We start from the raw sequence: 20,621 nt of genomic DNA on the forward strand, positions 1-20,621 counted from the left end.
TGAACATTTTTAATGAACTCGAGTCCCATAGACACTTGCGCTGTTTATTGAGTATTTGAACATTTTTAATGAGTTCTATTCCCATAGACACTTGCTCTGTTTATTTTGTATATGAACCTTTTTAATGGAGTTGAGTCCCATGATGTCATAATGCCCTTAAAAACTAAAGTGCCAGGATATCTATTACAAATTGCACATTGTCTTTTGCTGTAATGAAATTTGACTTTCTGATTCTCCATCTAAATTAGGCAGGTATTAGAAAGAATATATTTTCATTATCATTAAAAAATGATCTGAACGATCTAAATATCTGATGGAGGAAGAAAAATAGTGTTAATTTGTTTGTGATAATAAAATTTATTGTTGAAGATTAGTCAATTAATATTTTCAAAAAAATTACGAAAAGTTAGCGAATAAATTGATACAATTAGATTGGTTGCATTATAAAAAATTTCGGTTTAATTTTGAATTTAAAATGATGTAAAAATCATTTTTATTCTAAGATATTTCCGGGGAATATCGCAGAAAAACAAAATAAATCTACCTTAATTTTTAAATAATAAATTTAAAAAAACAACCTCAAAGTTGCAAGCTTCCACTTATCAATATAAAGTTATACCAAATTTGGTATTTCTAGATCAAACGGTCTGTCTTGTTGAGGGAAAACACATACATCTTCCTTTATTATTAGTAGAGATATTTGGCGCAAAAAAAAATTTCAAAGCTGTCTTTTATTTATCAGACTTTTAGAACAGCATTGTTTAGATAAAATTATACATGGATGTTTCAAAACTTGACGAAATTCGGAATTAAACTGTGGGATTCCAAAATTTCAATTCTGAGAGTAAATTTTTAACCTTGAAAGTTCAATTCCAATAAATAATACGGAGAATTCCAAGTAAAATCCATGTTCAAAGGCGTGAAACTGCTGAAATAAAATGCGTTTTATCACAGATATGAATTCTTGCAGTTGCGGCAGATGTTGGAAATATCTTTCAGGTTGTGAACAGGAACTTTTTTTCTCCTTACCATTTTTCGTATTATTTATTGGAAATTAGTGTCGTTATTTGGTGTTGGATACTATTTATTGCCATGACATTGAGTAATACATTGTTCTTTAATGAAAATATATATATATATATGCCTTCTTTGTTGCTTCGTCAATCGTCTTTAAAAAAAATGGTATGTGACCTTTACACCATATTTTTTTATTTCTGTCAAATTTTGAAAGAAATCTATTCAGATGAAGTCTGTCCGACAGTCCGAATATAAGTTAATACCATAACTACAAAACGAAGAAAACGAGATAGATAAAATTCGGTATGTAGATTTAACATTTGTGGATAGCTATCAAATTTTGAACAAAATCCAATTACGGGTTGACAGTCAACGGGTCTACAACGGGACAGTTACGGGTCTATACATGCAGAAACATTTAAAAGCGATAATAAATGTTTGTGACTTAAACTACTTCGGTTGGTTTAAGTCGCAAGAAGTTTACTGTTTGTCAATCTTTTTTTCATAAGCATGTGAGCACGATAAAATCAAAAATGCAATGGCTTAAGTACATGAAATTTGGCGTGTAATTTTGTCACTACAGTTCTATGTCAAATTTTTGTTCCCATCGCTAGGAGAAAATAAGTCCTAAAGGGCACGTTTGATGTTCTGTGGTGCTTGTGCAATAAATGCAATCCAACAATTAATTATCAAAAATGCTAATATTCCTTTTTATCTATTTTTCGCCAATGGCGTGAAGTTAATAATACATAAATACATTTATTAGAGAGTATTTCTTAAAACAATTGCTGGAAATCACTTCTCGTTGGTCTCAAACTTAGATTGGGTCGCGGTGTCCTAGTGGGCAGGTCTCGGCTTCAGAACCGGAGGGCTTCCATTTCGAGACCGACTGAACCGAAGAATCGTCGTGTAAGCGGGTCTGGTGCGCGTTAAATCCGTCAGGGCAAACGCGCACCCGCTAGTGTGGTGTGGAAGTTTGGAGAGAGGGTTCCAGCTCGGGCATTATCCTCGTCATCTGAGCGTGGTTCAAAATTTCGAGTTCCGTTCCAAAATAGCGTTAGTATTGCTTTAAAACGGGACGTTAATTTAACGGAACTGAAATAAAATGAACTCAAACGTAGATTGTATACGAGATGATTTCAAATCTATGGTTTCGTCGGTTATTGTGCGTAATGAAACAAAATAGTTTTTCTTTAGGATTCATTTTTTAAAAAAATTTCTAAAAGTTTAGTTCAGAATTATGAAAGTGTTGTAAATATCACATTGATAATGAAAAGAATAGCTTTTAGTTTTCAACAATAGATTCAGGTTTTTCATTACAAGAAAATCCGTATGTTGGAATGTATTTTTTCTCCTTTGTCAACTATAGTTTGATTTTATTCTAAACTAACCGCTTTTGGCGATCAGTTGATTCGCCAAGAATATTGGCAGTATTTCATTTCCATTAAATCTCTCTGACATCTCTGATAATATTAAAAAAGCATTTTTAGGATCAAATTGTTATACATATTAATGTCTTGTTATTTGAATTGTTCAGACGGTCTTATTCTTATTAGTTATATATATATATATAAGATAAGACCCTCTATATTAATGTGATAAAGTGTTTCATTATTCAGAGGTTGTCTTACATTTGCTCTGTTTATTGTGTAAATGAACCTTTCTAATGGAATCAAGTCCCATAACATTAGAATACTGTTACAAAATTTTTCTTCTACAAATACCGCTAATCAATCGCTAGTTCAGCAGCTTGCTTGCTTGCTGTCTAATCCTCTCCGGTTTCTTTACTTGTCGCGACTCCGACTCCTCTCACACACAACTTCTGACGATCCACACAACTTCTCTGCAGCTTCAGAGTGCGTGTCATTTATAGTTCCGGGAGGCGGGGCTAGAATCTTCAGACCAATCAGGGCGTACCTAGGTGTATCTTAGTTCCTACTGGATGGATCGTGAAACTTCTCGAACTTTCCAGTATGATCCATTTAATCGCCAAATTTGTCGCCAAATGGTCGCCAGGCTCTCAGGTCATTGACGCACAGGACAGATCTTACAAAGGTTTTAACCGTTTTTTCCATGATGACACAATTTGTACCTGTTAGCAAAATTACGGATTTGTAACAATACCATTCAAAATATAACTGCCCATATTATCTCTCTCGTAATTGCGCGTTGTCTTTTGGGGTATTGTCACTTCGCTTTCTTATTTCTTGAAAAGTGCTTAGATGATGAACGGGATCCTTCTTCTTTAGCTTTCATCAACGGTGAAAAAAAAATCATGCGATTGAATATTTGAGGAAACAGTAATGATAATTTCATTGCAATAATGAAGACTATTGTTGAATATTACACAATAAAAATGAAGCTTTTAAAAATGCCGAAAAGTGTTGGGGAAAAAATGCCTGACAATTAAAGAAATATCATTAAAAATATCTTTTCTTTATTTTATGTTTAAAAATCAATTTTAACCCTTTAACATCCATTTAAAAATCAATTTTTACAGTAATATTTTCAAGGGCTGTCATGGAAAAAAGCCAAATCCTACTGAGTTTTAATTAATTAAAATTTCAAGAAAAAGATCTCTTCTAAATTCACATTTCTATCCTCTGAAATGGATGCCGAATTTGATCGCTTTTGATCAACTAATTTGATTTGTGGAGCATCAATACACAGATACATTTCTCTTTATTATTGGTACACATAGTGTTCATGCAATACTTTGTCTCTATTTCCATTTTGCGGTGAATTAAGTTACGACGTCTCCCGCTTCGAAATATGAGTTTAAAGTGCTTCTTACCGTGATGATTCAATATCCACTGTCATATCCCTCACGTTTCTGCCATGTGCAGCACGGCATCTCTCGGTGCTAGCAGACCAACGCTGTTGATTATTTACGACGAAGTGACACCCTTACCTCCAAACCCAGATACGCACGCAGGCACGCGCGTGCATACGTCAAAACTATAGCACGTATATTTGGGCGATGAAAAATAATGTTTTGTATGAAAATGAGACGGTTGTTTTCGGTCATGAATGCGAGAGAAAAGAGATGGAGGTTTGGAGTTCTTCAGAAGATTGAGATGTTTTTGTTTTTTTTAATTTTGAAATCTGAGTTGTCGGCTTCTCGAATAAAAATGCGATTCTCAATTATTTTTTACTAGCCGCCTTTGGCGACCAGTCGGTTCGCCAATCTTAATGTTCGTTAAAATTTTAATAATTAAATATTTTATGCAATTCCAACTTTAATAGATTCTTCAGCAAAATATTTTAAAACTTCAAATTTTGATAGTCATATAATTCACTCATAATATTATAAAGGCCTTCAGTCATAACGTAATATGTATCTCTCTCATTTTCTGTTAGCTCCCGTGGAATTTATGCTTTAAATTAAAGTGGAAAGGATTAATCTGTAATTAATATAATAATATTTTTTACTGAAACAAAGCATTTTTTTTATAATATGATTACTGATAACAGAGTCACTGAGCGTTTAAACTTTATAGGCACTAAAGAATATCTTTCTTAATTTATGTAATATCTCAAGAATTTGTCAACAAAATTTTCTCAGATTCATCATGAACAGATCGATTTATTAACAATGTTTCATTTTAAATGCATCAAACACTAAGAAAATAAAATGAATCGTTTAAAATAATCGGTCGAAAACAGGTTTGAAAAAACTACTTAAAAAACGATGTACTTAAAACTATAAGCATATACAAAATATATATATAACTAACATGAATACAATTTAATTACAAAAGCATGCAATTAACCTAAAAATAATTTAAATCATTGAAAACAGGTTAAAAAAAACTACTTAAAAAACGATGTACTTAAAACTATAAGAATTTACAAAAAATATATAACTAACATAAATACAATTTACTTACAAAAGCATTCAACTAACGTAAAAATAATTTAAATCGTCCGTTGATAATGGTTGTCATGGCAACAATCGGAACACAATGAGCATGCGTGAATTTTCTTCGCCAATTACGGTAACGCAAATGCGTGAATTTTTCTACGCCAGTTGGGGTAACGCTATGCAGATTATACATTTTTAATTTCCTTTATTCTGTGTTATTTTAATTCAAAAGTACTTCAGAATGAATCTGAAACATGGATTAATTAACAATGTTTAATTTTAAATGCCTAAAACATTAAGAAAATAAACAGAATCGTTTGAAATAATCCGCCGAAAAACGTTAACCCTAGCCTCATTACTGTTGGGAGAAAAAAATACTGAAGCCTTACTCATTTGGCGGTGGGGAAAATGGAAGATTTTTTTGGCGGGAAAGTTAGTTTTTAATTAATAATTAAAATTCTAATTAAAATTTCAAAAAAAGGGGCCCCAGGTGCACATTTCCGACCTCTAAGGTATACATGTACCAAATTTGATAGCTGTATGTCAAATGACCTGGCCTGTAGAGCGCCAACACACACACACACACACATTGAGCTTTATTATAAGTATAGATTATTTTTTACTAATCATCTCAGGCGACCAACTGGTCCGCTGGGAGTATTGGCTATATTTTATTTCAGATAAATCGTTTAGTGTCATCATTCCGTCAAATTTCCTTGTATTAAAGCTGCCCGTGCTGTTTTAATTGTCTTTCATATATAATGTTAATTTTATATATGAATTATTCTAATAGACTAATATATTATATCACTATTAAAAATGCAATTGTCCAGTTTATCTATCTTCTACCCTGGTTCTCGCCACCCTGGAAGGTACACAAATAGGTGGAGGATCTGACTCCTCCCATCGATGACGGGACGTACTTTCTTCGGTTAGGGTTGTACCGTGGCCGGTGATGGCCCTTAGGACTCAACCACAGTTCTCGCCAGTGTTGCTGTTGCGGCGGTCTGGTCATTTCGTTTTATGGTTTAAATCCGTGTGCCTTCGTGGCGGGTCGAAGATTCTGATGGCTGACTTCTCTATCTTCTAAATTTCGCGGTTTTGTAAATTCTTTTATTATTATTACTCATTTTGTAAATTTCACGTAATTAAGAGAATTCTTTTTCTTAAGCATTCAACAGAGGAAGGAAAATCACGCAATTCACTATTTGATGAAACAATGTAACCAGTTCGAATCTCAGGGCAACAATGTAATCAATTGCCGAAAATGAGACAAATATTTTTTTTAAAAAAATTGCCAAATTCGGAAGAAAAAAAATTTGTGCAAAATTAAACTGGTATTATTGGAAAGGTATTTTGTATTTTAAGATGGTGTAAAAATCACTTTTGTGTTGTAATAATTTTGATTGTATGCTGTAAAAAAAAGTCAATTTCACTTAATTTTTAATTAATCAAAATTATAATAAATTTTTTTTAAAAAAAAATCGCTCTAGTTTGCACGATCCGGTCCTCTAAAGCATGCATATACCAAGTTTGACAGCTCTCTGTCAAAGTCTGGTCAGTAGAGCGCCAGTACACACACACACACATTCATCTTTTTTATTAACAGAGATTAAAAGAATACTGAAAAGGAATATTGAATTCATTAAAAGGCTCGACCTGTAGATTTTAATGGACATCACGTTTCAGAAACTTTCAGGATGAAATATCGTTTTAGGAATCATATGATTAAGTAAAAAATGAAACGAGTTAGCTGTTATTCATTTCATCGTGTTATAAAAATAATTTTTACTCTGCAATTTATAACATTTTAGGTAATTCGAGAAGTATATATGTGAAATAAAAATGAAATATTCCCATTGTGCTTTTTTTCTTCACACTGAAAATTTTTCTAAAATTCCATCAACTAATCCTTTATTTATTTATTTATTTTTTTCAAAAAACTAATGATAATATATGTTGTTTTTCTTCTAGTTGTAAGGCTATTTCAATAATTTGGCATTATAATGAAACTATAGCTATGCCGCTTTTTTAATTCGATTCCAGTCTTAATTCAAACCTTAATTAAATACAGCCAATGTACCAGTGGGCACCAGTCATGGCTAGTTTATTATATTTCTATATCAACGTCGGAAAAATCCGCCCTAACAAAAATATTGACCTGCGAACCTCCCACACAATGAATACTTTACCAATTGCCCTTCACCCCTCACACTTTTTTTCTCCTGGAATTTTCCATTTTAGGAATTTTACCCCATCCGTTTGGTGATAATCTCAATACCTTTTAATGTTCTCAGGATAGAAAATACACATTAGATATTTTTTACAGTAAAGTTGAGCAGCTATTTATTTTTAATTCAATTTTAATTGAACCATTTTTTTTAATCGTTTGCAGATCCTTACACCATGCCACTCAACAGAGAAGAGTACATACTGGACGTCACCACAGAATTGCTCAAAAACGGCCAGGTCTTCTACTTGATCTTCTGTCGGTCGGTGTGGTACTACCCCTTGCGACTGGACAATCATCTGTACATTGAAGTCATCTTTAACCAAGTCGCTCCCGACTACCTGGAAGGTTTGCTCCTGGTCATGCCAGGGGAAAGAGTGAAGGACCAAAACGTGGTAAGTAACATTCGTTTTTTAGAGTACTTTTCAGTCTTTCGCTCCGAATTTCACTGCAATTGTAAGTTCCTGACGACAATACAATATTTTATTGTTTATAAAACTTTAATTATCAATTATTAAGTATTCAATTTTAAATTTTAATGAAAGTTAACTGTAAACAATATTAACTGTAAACAAAAATCGTAAATTTAATTTCAGCTATATAAGCTGAAATTAAATCATTCAAAGGCGCTACAATTTCATATAGGTGTAAAAATTATCATTTACAACTGTAAAATTAATAATTATTGTTAACACCACATAAAAATTATAGTTATACATTTATACCTGTTTTACATTAGTATGGCGATTAAGGTGTTAATATTTTCAAAATTTAATCATTAGTTATTTAGCAAATTTTATTTTAATTCAATATTCGTTTTTAGTGAATTTTAATTTAAATCGAATTTCATTTGTGTGAACCACAAAAATAGTTGTTTTTTTGTGCTGAATGAGAAGAAGATAAACTTAAATGTAAAAGAATTATTTATCTCTATTAAATTTAAATGCGAGTTCGCAAATTGTACAGACTAACTCTATGGCAAAGGATACCAACGTGCTCTGATTGGTTTAAATCTTGGCATCTTTTTGGCAATGTTTTGCACTCATAAGAGTGTAGTTTTCGCTTATTTGGCTCAAACCTTGCCAAACTGTTTCCGATCTTTTTTGATATTCTTGAAACCATTCCTAAAATATGTGTTACAGAAATGCAAGAAATAAGTATTCAAAAGAAATGTATAAACTATTTATATATTTATAAATCTTAATATTAAGTTAATAACAAATATCAAGATTAATAATTAGATTGTTAATAACTATATGAATCTAAATATCTTAACAAATATAACACATTTGCAGATAGACATCTAATGGTAATAATTTGAATACGAAATTAATAAATAAATATCTCCTTATTTTATTTTGCATGAATATTCAATAAGAATGATGATGATTTCTATTCCGTTTAATGTCGTCTAAATATCTTAATAAATATAGTATATTTGCAGATAAATATTTTATGGTAATGATTTTAACGTGAAAATTTAATTTAAAAAATTGGCCGATCATTTCCCTTAAAATAAAAGCCTAATTTTCATGTCTTATTTTAATACTAGTTCACAGAAAAATTGCTACCTGTGCTGATTCTTTATTTACAAGATCTGAAATACGAAAAATAGCTCTATTCTCATCAATCTCAATTATTTTATAATTGTATTTCTCTAGAAGATTTAATTCCTCCATTTTGAAAAATGGCAGGCAAAAAAATACGTAGAAACCAAACAATGCAACAGGGTTGCAACAGCTACAGCATAGAAAGTCTGTGCGAAAGAAATCGACCAATCAGAGAACGTCGGTATCCTTTGTCATAGAGTTAGTCTGTACAATTTGCGAACTCGCAATTTAAATGCAACAAAATTTATATTAGCATAATCACCGCGTCTTCAAAGAATCGGTTACAGATATTTGTAATGAAATATTTGAATTTTCTTTTCTGCTTGTATCTGCAGTGCTTCATTTGATTCAAATATACCGCTACTTTCATGTGATTTTCGCAACGCAGTCACTGTTGCAATAAAATAAATATGAAATATCCATTTCATATTTATTACTATCTCGAATTTAGTAGTGTTTGATGTTTAATTTTCGTACTGATATCATTTACCTTCAAAAATATATGGATTAATAACCTTCAAAGTTTTCTCTACTTTACTTACACTTTATTTTATAGTTCGGTTCTTATTAATACCATTGCCAAAATATTTATCTTAATAAGTCATTGTGGCTATATATGCAAATTCTATATCTGCATTTACAACAACAGGGCCTAATATAACTGAATTTCTCCACCCTTATTATTTAAAACCAAAAAGAGAATCATATCAACCATTAAAGTGAAAATAATCACATTCATTTAAAAATTAATCAAATTTTTGTCATTTTTCGGTGTAATTTTGGATCTAATTATCTCATGAGGAATGTTTATATGCCATCTTATAATTAAAAATTTATATTAGTTTCATTTTATGCGATGTTTCCTTCATTTATTGCTTTTTGAAAATTTTAATAAATAATTTGAATTGATGCAGACGATTTTGAAACGGGAAAATGTATCGATAATTCGTTGCTAGGCAGCGGTGAAATTTTGAATTACTGTTTATTTATTTTTCTATATTTCTGTTTTGTTTTTTAAACATTTGGCAACATTTTTTATAGGTTTTTAAAAGAATTCTAAACTCTATTTACCAAAAATTACTTTCGCATAAAAAAAAATTATTTAAAAGAACTTTTGATCATAGAGATGTTGGAATTTCATATTAAATTGATTCCTACTTTTTCACATGCGATGCATAATTAAAATTTTTCTCACAAATATTGAAATATGAACAAGGTTTTAATGAAAATTTTGTACTAATTAAATCTTTCATTTAATAAAAAAACAAAAATTGTGAAACAAAACTGAATACGTATCTCGTAAATGTGTTATCGATATATTTATTACTTTTTTTTTTCATTTCCATCTTATTTCTGTTTTCCATGTACCTATAAAACATGAACCGACCACCACATGTCTTTTCCTTGTTTAACTAATTTTATATCTATCAATCTATTTCATAATGCATTTTTTATTGCACTAACAATATAAAATTAAATTTATTTACCACGCTGTTTGATTCATATCAGACAGCGTGGAACCTTGTGACACGTGACATTTAGAATATAAAAAGTTTAATGCATCCTCCTATAAAAATTAATTATTATTTATTAAATCGTTATTTTTGTCATTTATTTTATTCCATTTGTTCAGGGTATTAGAACAGATGAAACACATTTTGGTCATCAATAACGGGTTTAAACTGGTTTTTATGTGCACGGATCCATCTTGCATTGACTTAAAATTATTTTAAGAATCGAGTTAAATGCATGTTTTTAACATGATGATATTAATAGATTGGTATACTACCTGTAAAGTGTTTCATGCAACATAAAAAAGAAAATCTCAAAGTTTTCCGTTGGGTAAATCTTTGAACCTAGAGCGATTAAATTTGAAAGGAATTTAGTTACTCCTTTGACAGCAAGTGCTTAGTAAGAAAGTATTTCCAAAATTTGTGTGTGTGTTCTTGCTACTGGTCTTTTATAATTAAGAGATGATTTTAAAAAATAATAATGAAGACAGATGAATCAATTTTAAGACTTTGTTATGCTACAGGGTTTTGAATAAGGGTTCGAAATTTCTGTAATTTCTTTTACCTTGTATTTAAGAGATTTTTTTTTTTTTTTTTTTTTTTTTTAGGCTGACATTGCGAAAGTCGCCGCTTTGTTACACAGAGCTGCTGATATGGAGCATACTCCAGCCAAGTAAGTTACTTTTTCACATTTTTTTAGGGGAAGGGGGGGACTCTAAACTTTGAGAAACATCTAGAACATTTTATGCACAGTGTCCTATCTCAGATTGTCTTAAAATTATTCTACTAATTAAATCTTGAACTCGAATTTTTTGCTAAATTACAATATTTTCTCCTTGTATAATTCGTCTACGTGAAAATAATCACGTATGATTTACCCCAGCCATGCCTACGCATCTGGGGTAATCTAAATTATCGTCGTCGCGACAGCTTGGGGAAGAAATCTATGGTTGTATCCTATCAGCCATCACCGGCAACTATACAACCCTTCTCGTTGGAGGTATGTTTCGTTATTGGATTATAAGTAACTCGACCCTACAATACTATTCCCCCCCCCTATTAGAAATCCGAAAACCATTCATTGAATCCAACAACTTCTTATCTCCGTACTCGAGGTGTCCCGTACTCAATAGGTTCATGTGAAAGTAAAAAGATTTTCTCCTCTTTCTTGTGCATTACTATACAAGGACACGTTAGTTATTATATGTAATCAAAATGATAGTGCTTGTAAGACAAGGCATAAGATTCTTAAAGGCAAGAATTCTTAAAAAGGAGAATTTCCAAAATCAAGAATCAGAATTTTTTTTGACAATTACGATACTTTGTACATAAAAATAAATAAATAAAAATCATTTGTAGCTTAACTACAAGTAATCTAACAGTTATTCTTTTACTTTTAGTTTATAAAATTAAGATTTTTAAAATTTTAAAAATGTGCAGTTTTAAAAGCATTCTTTTCGACCGTATATACACTTAAGAAAATACTTTTGTTGTTATTGCTGGAATTTTCATTATTTTTTTCTTTTTTATTTACAGGGAAGAAGTGAAATATCTATTACCTAAACCCATCTTGGGCGTGCGAGATATTCGCCCCGCTCAGTGGGTGGAATACGTTCAACAGAACTGGCCTCAGATGACCGCTTTAACAACGACAGAGGCTAAGGCTCAATGCTTAGGTGAGAATTCGATTTTGAATTCTTACCTCAGTCGAAAAATCATTTTAAATATTTAATAATTTTAGTTGGTGCAGCAATAAAATAAATACCTGACGTAGTTCTTAAGAAATGCTATAATTACTTTTAGTATTTAGATGATGACTTGATTTGTAAACTGAATATGACGAAATCTTTTGTCATGTGTTGTTCAATCCAAATAAATACATAAAAGACAGCTGAGAATTTAAGCGAGGGATTTTATGTATTTTTAAGTGAATTGCTGCATTGATTACTGTTCGTTTCAGTATCCCGAGACGAAGACTTTTCGACGATTCCATCTCAATAAGGGATGAGAAGCGGAAGGATGAGGGCCTTTCTGGAATTCTTCGTCTTGACAAATTCTTTCTTTGACCTTGAGATACTTTTTCCTTCATTTTTTTAATATGTAAATGAGTGTCATGTCGTTTCTGATCGTATTATTTTATTTTAATTCATTGAGCGAGTTATCCGAGTTAACTTTATTGTTAAACGTCATCTCCTCCTGTCATATTTCCTTTCACCTTTACTTTGATGAATTAAACCCATTCTAACGCATGCGCAAAAGCGCAGAGTGTTTTAGAATCCGTTGGCGAACAATGCTTATTTTAAATATCAAAAATTCTGAAATTAAGATATATGTCGAACGTGTCATTTTATGGGAAAGAGTTTAAAATTAATAAAAAACTTTCTTTTTCTATTGAAAAATATATAGGCACCGAAATTTGTTTAACACAATTTAAAATATTTATTGATTTACTAATGCTAAGGAGATTTTGGATTTGGCGATCATTTTGGCGACAAAATTTGATGCTGAATGCCTTTCGAAATACAAGGTCTCAAAGATTCGCGATTTTTTAAGAAAATTAAAGAAGTAAGCTTCATCGAGCCTCGAAAATTTCGCATTTTCCAAATGAAAGTTAGGTACTAGATTTGGTCGCCAAGTCAAAATTGCTTCAACAATACGTATTTTTAAGAGCCAAATAATTTATACTGATAACAGGCAAATATTAAATTTTTTTAACGTACTTGTTGAATGCTTATATACTTTTAACGCACGGTTTTTAAAAATTCTGGAAAATTTTTCAATGCATTCTGTTAAAAAAATGCATATAACTTTTTTTGAAAAGTGTAATTCTAGCAGTTTTCCTTGCTTTTTTTCCCTTCCTTTTCTCTGTTACTAAGATTTTATGCAAAAAAAAAAAAAAAAAAAAAAAAATCCTTTCAATTTGCACCAATCCGTTTTTTTTTTTTTTTTTTTTTTTTTTTTTTTTAGCATTTTTCTGTGCATAAGCTATGTTTTGAAGAATTTTAATTGAAGCAAGTTCTTCTAGTGTCTATAATTATTTTTAAAATTAATTAACTGTCTTTCTTCACAGATATACTTCAAAAATGGCCTTTGTTCGGGTCTTGCTTCTTCATTGTCAAGGTGAGTTTAATATATAACTATTATGTTTCAATAGATGAACTAAATAATCATGTTTAACCTGTTAACCGGGTATGACTAAATATTTCAATGCGAAACAAGTTGACTGTATGTTAATTATAGAGTTAACAGATTAATGCATATATATTCATTCAGTTAGAATTCATTTATATAGATCACCAATGTAAAGATCTCTAAACTCAGATTTATGTTTTAGACTTAAGCTGCTTTTGAAAACACATTAATGCATCAAATCATTAAGACTCTTATTACAAAGATTTCAAAATGTTTACAGCTATGACTTTGTATTCGAACAATTGATAATTATTCTTTTTATTTAAACATTTTTATAGATATTTTCCTTGGCATTTCCTGTTTGGCTTTGTCATATAATGAAAGATCCGTCATAAAAATGAAGATAATTTGACCCACACCTTTAATGCAGCTACCATAAAATGTAACAAAATCCTCCTTGAATTTTTGATACAACCAATTTTTTTCTTATGGACAAAGTGGCTGACACCAAACTTAGGTTTAAAAATGAACTGTTAACCGATGTGTGTATCGAATCTCTAAAAATAATCCACAAAATTGACTATTTTCATAAATTTCTACAAGAATAATAGATATTTAGAAATGTTATCCCTTTGTTTAAGGCATAATTTGATCCACACCTTTAATGCAGCTACCATAAAATGTAATAAAATCCTCCTTGAATTTTTGATACAACCAATTTTTTTCTTATGGACAAAGTGGCTGACACCAAACTTAGGTTTAAAAATGAACTGTTAACCGATGTGTGTATCGAATCTCTAAAAATAATCCACAAAATTGACTATTTTCATAAACTTCTACAAGAATAATAGATATTTAGAAATGTTATCCCTTGGTTAGCTTTCAAGTTCTTTCATACAAGAATTTAAAAGAGTAATTTAATATTTTTTAAATCTTTTTTTACAGTGGATTCGTGGTGATGCTATGCCAGTCGACCACATTCTAGCCTTAAACAAAGAAGGTGTTCACTTCCTAGACGTAGTCACACACGTAAGTACATTGGTTCATTTTTGGTTCATGATAATTCTTTTACTCTCCTCGTTGATATTTGTGAATGACTATGTTATGCGACAGAAAAAAACAAAAACTTTCGAGTTGTTCCAAAATTTTTAATTTTGCGTCTATAAAATTTATTATATTCTTTTATATTTTCAATTATATTTAATGCACGCTTTTCCATTTATGCATTTGTTTCTTGAATTTTTATGTATCTAATTTGTTCTAACTTGCTTAGTTGTCGATTGCATGGAACCTTAATTTATCTTTCTTATATTCTCAGACAATAAGTGTGTGTGATCGTTAACGCTGGAAAAATGCTACATTAAAATTATGTAAATTTTTTTATTTTTCTTTGCGTAAGCAAGAATTCTGTAATTCATCATATCTGTTGGCAGCATGCCGATTCATTAATATTGCATATTTTTTATAAACAGAAAAAGAAGTCAGCTGAAATGTTTTGCCTTCGATTTTTTTTCATAGGTTTACATTATCTATCACCTTCTTTTTCTGTTTCCCTTCTATCCTCTTATGAATCCCCTGAATGTATTATGGGATGGGATAGTCAATGGAGGAAGGTGACAAACTCTCGAAGGTCACGGCAATCCGCATAAGCAATTGCATTCATTGCCGGTTGGTGGTTCGGGCCCACCAGGGGTCGCCCCGCTGGTGTGGTGTGGTGTGGAGAGGGGGGTGCCAGCTCTGGTGTCGTCCTCGTCATCTGACCTCGGTTCAAAATTACGAGGTCTGTCCCAAAATAGCCCTAGTGTTGCTTCAAACGGGACGTTAATATAACTAAACTAAACTAAGCCATCGTTGCCGTTTCTGCGTGTTTTGGTATAATATGATGTGCTAATGTGTCGTAATATGATGAAGAAAACTGAGCATGCATTTCGGAACCTTCTTTCCATCCGATTGGTCCCCACGGGGTGCACCTTGAAATGAGGATGAGATGCTTCCGATATCGGGCATCTCATCCTCGATTCGCCACCTGGAGGGTACACGAAAAGGTGGGGGTCTGGCACTTCCAATCGATGACAGGGCGTTCTTCCTTATGGAAAGGTTGTACCGTAGCCGGTGATGGCTCTTAGGACTCAACCACAGTTCCCGTCAGTGTTGCTGTTGTGGCGGTCCGGGCATTCAGTATTTATTATTCGTGTCCCTTCGAGCGGGTCGGAGAGTCAGTGATATGACTTCCCATTCAATTGGATCTTAAAATTTAAACAATCTGCAAAACATACCGAATTTCAAGTATCTAAGTCATTGAATTTTTGAGAATATATAGACCAAAAAATGATCACCGCTTTGACAGATAGGACCCAAAATTTAATAATTTTTGATTATAAATTTGCCTACCGAATTTCTGCAATATAGTTTTTCGCGTTTTTCTGTTGTCGTATTCACATGCCTATGGACAAACAAACACTTTTCCCTTCTCTGATGGACTTGGCTATATTTTTATAGAAATGATCAAATATGAAGTTATGACTGCATACCAAATTTTCATCACTCAAACTGAATGCTTTCTTGAGTTATCGTGTTACCAGACAGATATAATTCCAAAAATATGCTCATTTGACTCAATTGAATTCCGCGATGAGCTGATGATTAGATCTGGAATGTGAGACCAGAGGGGTCCAGGTTCGAGACTCGATACCATCGAAGAACCACCGTATAAACGGGTTTGATGCCCGCTAAATCTGTCTGGGCCAAATGACCTCTCACTGGTATTGTACCAAAGTTTGGAGATAGAGAATGCAAGCTCATATATCATCCTCGTTATCCGACCGCTGTTCAAAATGACGAGATCCGTCCCGAAATAGCCCTAGTGTTGCATTAAAATGGAAAAAGTAATATAACTAAAGGTCCGACTCAGTTAGGTCTGAAATGTTGTCAGATCCGTCAAAATCTCAAAGTTGAATTTTTTGAAGATTGGAATGTTCTCTTTTTCTATCGTTGAGAGGTACCTAGTGTCAAACTCAACATAGTGAACAGTGTTAAAAATTGACATTGAATGAGTGTTTCTGTAATAAGGTTATTTTAATTTTCAGAGCCATGCTCCTATTACAAATGAGTTATCAATATATAGATGAAATTTATAATGATTTCGCAATGTTGGTGTATTTAATGTATTCAACCCTATGCATTTTGAAATAATTCAAATCATTTTTTTTTAGGAAACAACCTGGAAATATCCGTTTTCCGAGGTGATTTCAACCAGAAAAGTCCGGGCTGAAGACGGCACATTATTTTTGGACATGAAATGTGGCAATCTCATGGTGCAGAAAATTACACGTATCCAGACCGACCAGGTGATTTTATTTTTAGAATATAGTTCTTTGATTAGTAGTGGGAAAGGGGTCGTTATCGATAACATGCTTATAAAATGCCGAAATATAAAATTTAAACTATACTAAAACTATGTAACTCACTGATAGTTTAACAACACTGATTTTAAATTTCGGATGCTATAAATATGTAATAAAGTGTTTCCATTGCCGTAATTGTCATTCTAGGGTCCTAGAAAACAAATGATCTTTAACCCAATAACTGACAATTTTGTGTGTATATATATATATATATATATATATATATATATATATATATATATATATATATAATATGTGTGTAAAATTGCTGAATCGGCTAAAAGCCTAACTTTCTCACACTCCAAGTGAAGGGATAAAATACCGCTGACGAGACAAATTCTTTTTTAAAAGATCCCTGTGTTTCCTTTACATGTGATTGACATGCGCCAGAAATCCCTATCGAAATCTTAATCCTATAAGCACTGTAAAAAAATATTTTCCCTGTCAATATCTTATGTTATATAAGACGAGGGATAATTTATTTATCGCTTCTTCCCCACGTATGCTTTTGTGCCGCGCAGAGAGCGGGCGTGCCTTGTCCGCGTCTTCTTGTAAATAATCATGCCTGCTTCCAAGAAGAGAATAAAACGAACTTAAAAATACAAAGTTTCTTCGCTGCTTGTCGCACCTGCATTGTACTTCATTTAAAATAATGCTTACATATATTTTTTTAAATTTTTGGCCAGATAAGCAATGTATATATGCACAAAAAGTTGAATAACAGAATAGTTAATATTCAAATAATTATATGTATAAAATGAAAAAAAAATTCATTTCTATAAAAAACAAAAGACTTAGTGAATAATAAATTGTTATCATAACATCTAAATAACATATTTTTGTACGTTATTTTATTATAACGAAAACTCCTAACCAAAAATAGAGTGCTTCAAATATGACAATTCTGTTAAATTAAACTTGCAGAAGAATTTCAAATTTGTTCGCTTGTTGTAAAGAAATATACTTACTACAATATACAATATTTATTGATTATATGGAGAGGATGAAACTAAAATGTCAAACGTATCTAATCTATTTTTATGGCACCAGCGCTGTACGTAAAATTCCAAAATCCCCAAATGGGGATTGTAACAGGCTAATGGATTAAAAGGAATAAGGTGGTGAGCCAAGCCATTTGCTATTATTTTAAGTATGATTCGTTCTAGTTTTAAAATTCGAATAATTTGAAATAATGATATTCCAAACAAATAATATCACTCTCAATCATTTCATGGGACATGCAATGCTGAAGAACAAGAATCATAAAAGAAAGTTGAAGTTTTTATCCACTGGCATGCTGTTAATTAGCGTTATTTAAAAAAGAGGAAGCTGATATTTGTTTTTGCAATTAAATGTTCACTCCTAGGGATTTTTTTGGGTTACCCTCCATGCAAAATACAGATGTTGGCTAGTTCCCCATTCAAGTCTGTTGGAGGAAAGAGTGAATTACCCGCTTCCGTATATTAGAATTAAGCTATAACCTAGCATAGGTCTGACAGATAAAAGATGTTTTATTTCTTTTTTTATTGTGAGTTTTTAAATAGACGCAAAAGGAATTAGAACAACCATCACAAATAATGTCGAGCTGGTCTGGGTGATCTATCTTATTGATTTACAATCTTAGTAACCGACAGGTGGTTGCTGCATTTATTCATGACACTATGAATATGGCGAATACGAGTTATCGCTACTTACGTATGTTAGATATTCAGTTAATTATATTTGTTTGTTTTTGCTTTCATATTTCAGTTGCGGAACGCAAATAACTCAATTTGAATTTAATGATGGGAAAATTATCCGCCCGTAACAAACACATACTGCCAATTATCCTCGAAGATTATGCAGATGATTCATATCAAATTCCACAACAGAAGGGGGAGGGGAACAAATCACCTTGACTTTCGTCCCTAACTTCCATCTGCTATGATGACGTCAAGCGAAAGGCAGCTGCTCAAAGTCTGAGTTGCTCTCTGCTGACTTCATAGATGGGTCATAAAATCTCCTGTCATGTGGATGTTCCATGTTTGATCTGGACATTGTTTCGGATAATGATATTCAGCTGTCCCGAGTGCTGTAATTGTTAAATTAGTCTTTTGCAAGAATTCTTCAGTACTTTAAATGAAAAGAAAATTTGAAAACATAAGTTTATGTTTTAAAACAACTTGAATGGTTTTCGCAAATCTTTCTCGTATACTCTCTAATAAACTTATCATACCAAAAATACAAGCTATTGGCATACAATAGTTACTAAAATATTAACTTTTGGCGTGAATTTAGCATTTTTACTGAATCTATCGTGTCGTTCTTGGCGAATTATTTGGTTATTTATCCCTGGTATGCATTTAAAAGTGTCACAAAATCGAATTCGTATTTTAGACGCTTTTTTGTCAATCGATTGCAATCAAAATTTGACAAAAAACTACATTTGTAGTCCCAAAATACCATAACAAATCTGATATATTTTAGTCATTTCGTCATTATATTTTAGTCATTTCATTCATTTAGTCATTTCGAAAATGACTGTATATCAAAGCTGCTTTAATTTGGTATAAAGATCGTATACCAGATTTCAACCTTCTAGCTCAAAGCGTTTATGAGTCAGACAGACAGACAGATATTTTTTAAAGATGTGTTTTTTTAACACAGGGAGGCCTAAAACTTGGAGATTCGTCAAGTTCGAACTTTTTGACGATTACTATATTTTACTTTCTCTATATAATGTATGCGAGAAAGTTAAAAATGATGAAGTAGGATTTAAAATACAATCAAAATTGCATATCCGTTTCTAGTAATTTAAAATATAATCAGTAAGTTGGTGGGTTTTGTTGCTCACTATTTTTCTGCTGTGAATATCCATTTCCAAAACCAATCAGCGTCTTAGAATCTGAGTTGGTACTGTATTATTGTAGCTAAAATATTGTACCTCATGCTTTTCCCCTTTGTCTGTACGGATGCTTCAGGTGGAAATAGCAGAAAAGCGATTCGAAGACGAAAACCTAAAGTATTTATTTTCAAAGCCAAAACTAAAGAGTAAGGCAATAAATAATAATAAAAAAAAAACTTTGTTCCTTTCACTATGTTTTCTTCCTAAGCCAACAAATATGACCTCTGTCGATATGGTATTTGCTACTTCCTGCAAACGGAAATAGAGTAAGGAAGAAGAAAAAAATGCCTTTCAAACTTAATAGTAAATTAAAACGTTTGAGAAACATGATTTCCATTTGCTTTCATTTTCTCGTATGCGCGCTGTTGAAGGAGATATTATAATCGTCAAAAAATCGAACTCGAAATTTTGGCGACTCTCTGCGTTTCGGACTTCCTTGAATTTGAAAAAAAAAAAAAAAAAAAAAAATTTGGCATTAAGTCTGTCCGTCTATCTGTGAAGACGATAACTAAAAACCGCTGCGAGTTAGGCGGGTAAAATTTTGAAAATGATTTCTACACAAAATCTGTAGACTTCTATCAAATTTTGAGCAAAATGTATTGAGAGGAAGTCTTTCTGTCCAGCTGTCCGAATGTGAGTTAACACGAGCAAAACGAAGAAATCTAGATGTATGAAATTTGGTACGTAAATTTAACATCTAAAGTGTAGAGATATTTAAAATTTGAACAAAATCTGTCATAGGGTTGACTGTCAATTTCTTATCTCTCAATTTAGTTCAATGGGTTTAGAAAAAAACGTCTGTAATTCGATTTTGAAGACTATTAACTGCATGCCATTAATAAAGCGTCAAGGATCACACGATAAAATCAATAAATATAGTAAATCAATGTCGAATATCAATATTTCGTAAATATTGTAGACCAATACCTTGCAAGAAATTCGTAGCATTACCCAAGATCCACAATTTT

The 20,621-nt window shown here is 31.8% G+C and overlaps 2 protein-coding genes across 4 annotated transcripts in view; one reads left to right on the forward strand and one right to left on the reverse strand.

The window, feature by feature from the left end:
* LOC129975717 (uncharacterized) overlaps positions 1-3,938 on the reverse strand; it is a 33,086-nt gene extending 29,148 nt beyond the window's left edge. For both annotated transcript variants that reach the window (XM_056088893.1, XM_056088892.1), the window contains exon 1: positions 3,812-3,938. In XM_056088893.1, the coding sequence (XP_055944868.1) occupies positions 3,812-3,837 (26 nt within the window). In that variant the 5' untranslated portion in view covers positions 3,838-3,938. The remainder of the gene's footprint in view (positions 1-3,811) is intronic.
* The window catches only part of LOC129975715 (unconventional myosin-XV-like), a 351,522-nt gene that overhangs the window by 328,168 nt on the left and 2,733 nt on the right, over positions 1-20,621 (forward strand). For both annotated transcript variants that reach the window (XM_056088888.1, XM_056088889.1), the window contains exons 56-61: positions 7,278-7,507; positions 10,842-10,906; positions 11,770-11,909; positions 13,304-13,353; positions 14,311-14,394; positions 16,578-16,712. In XM_056088888.1, the coding sequence (XP_055944863.1) occupies positions 7,278-7,507; positions 10,842-10,906; positions 11,770-11,909; positions 13,304-13,353; positions 14,311-14,394; positions 16,578-16,712 (704 nt within the window). The remainder of the gene's footprint in view (positions 1-7,277; positions 7,508-10,841; positions 10,907-11,769; positions 11,910-13,303; positions 13,354-14,310; positions 14,395-16,577; positions 16,713-20,621) is intronic.

Source organism: Argiope bruennichi, chromosome 7 (genome assembly GCF_947563725.1).
Source record: "Argiope bruennichi chromosome 7, qqArgBrue1.1, whole genome shotgun sequence".
Lineage (NCBI taxonomy): Eukaryota > Metazoa > Arthropoda > Arachnida > Araneae > Araneidae > Argiope > Argiope bruennichi.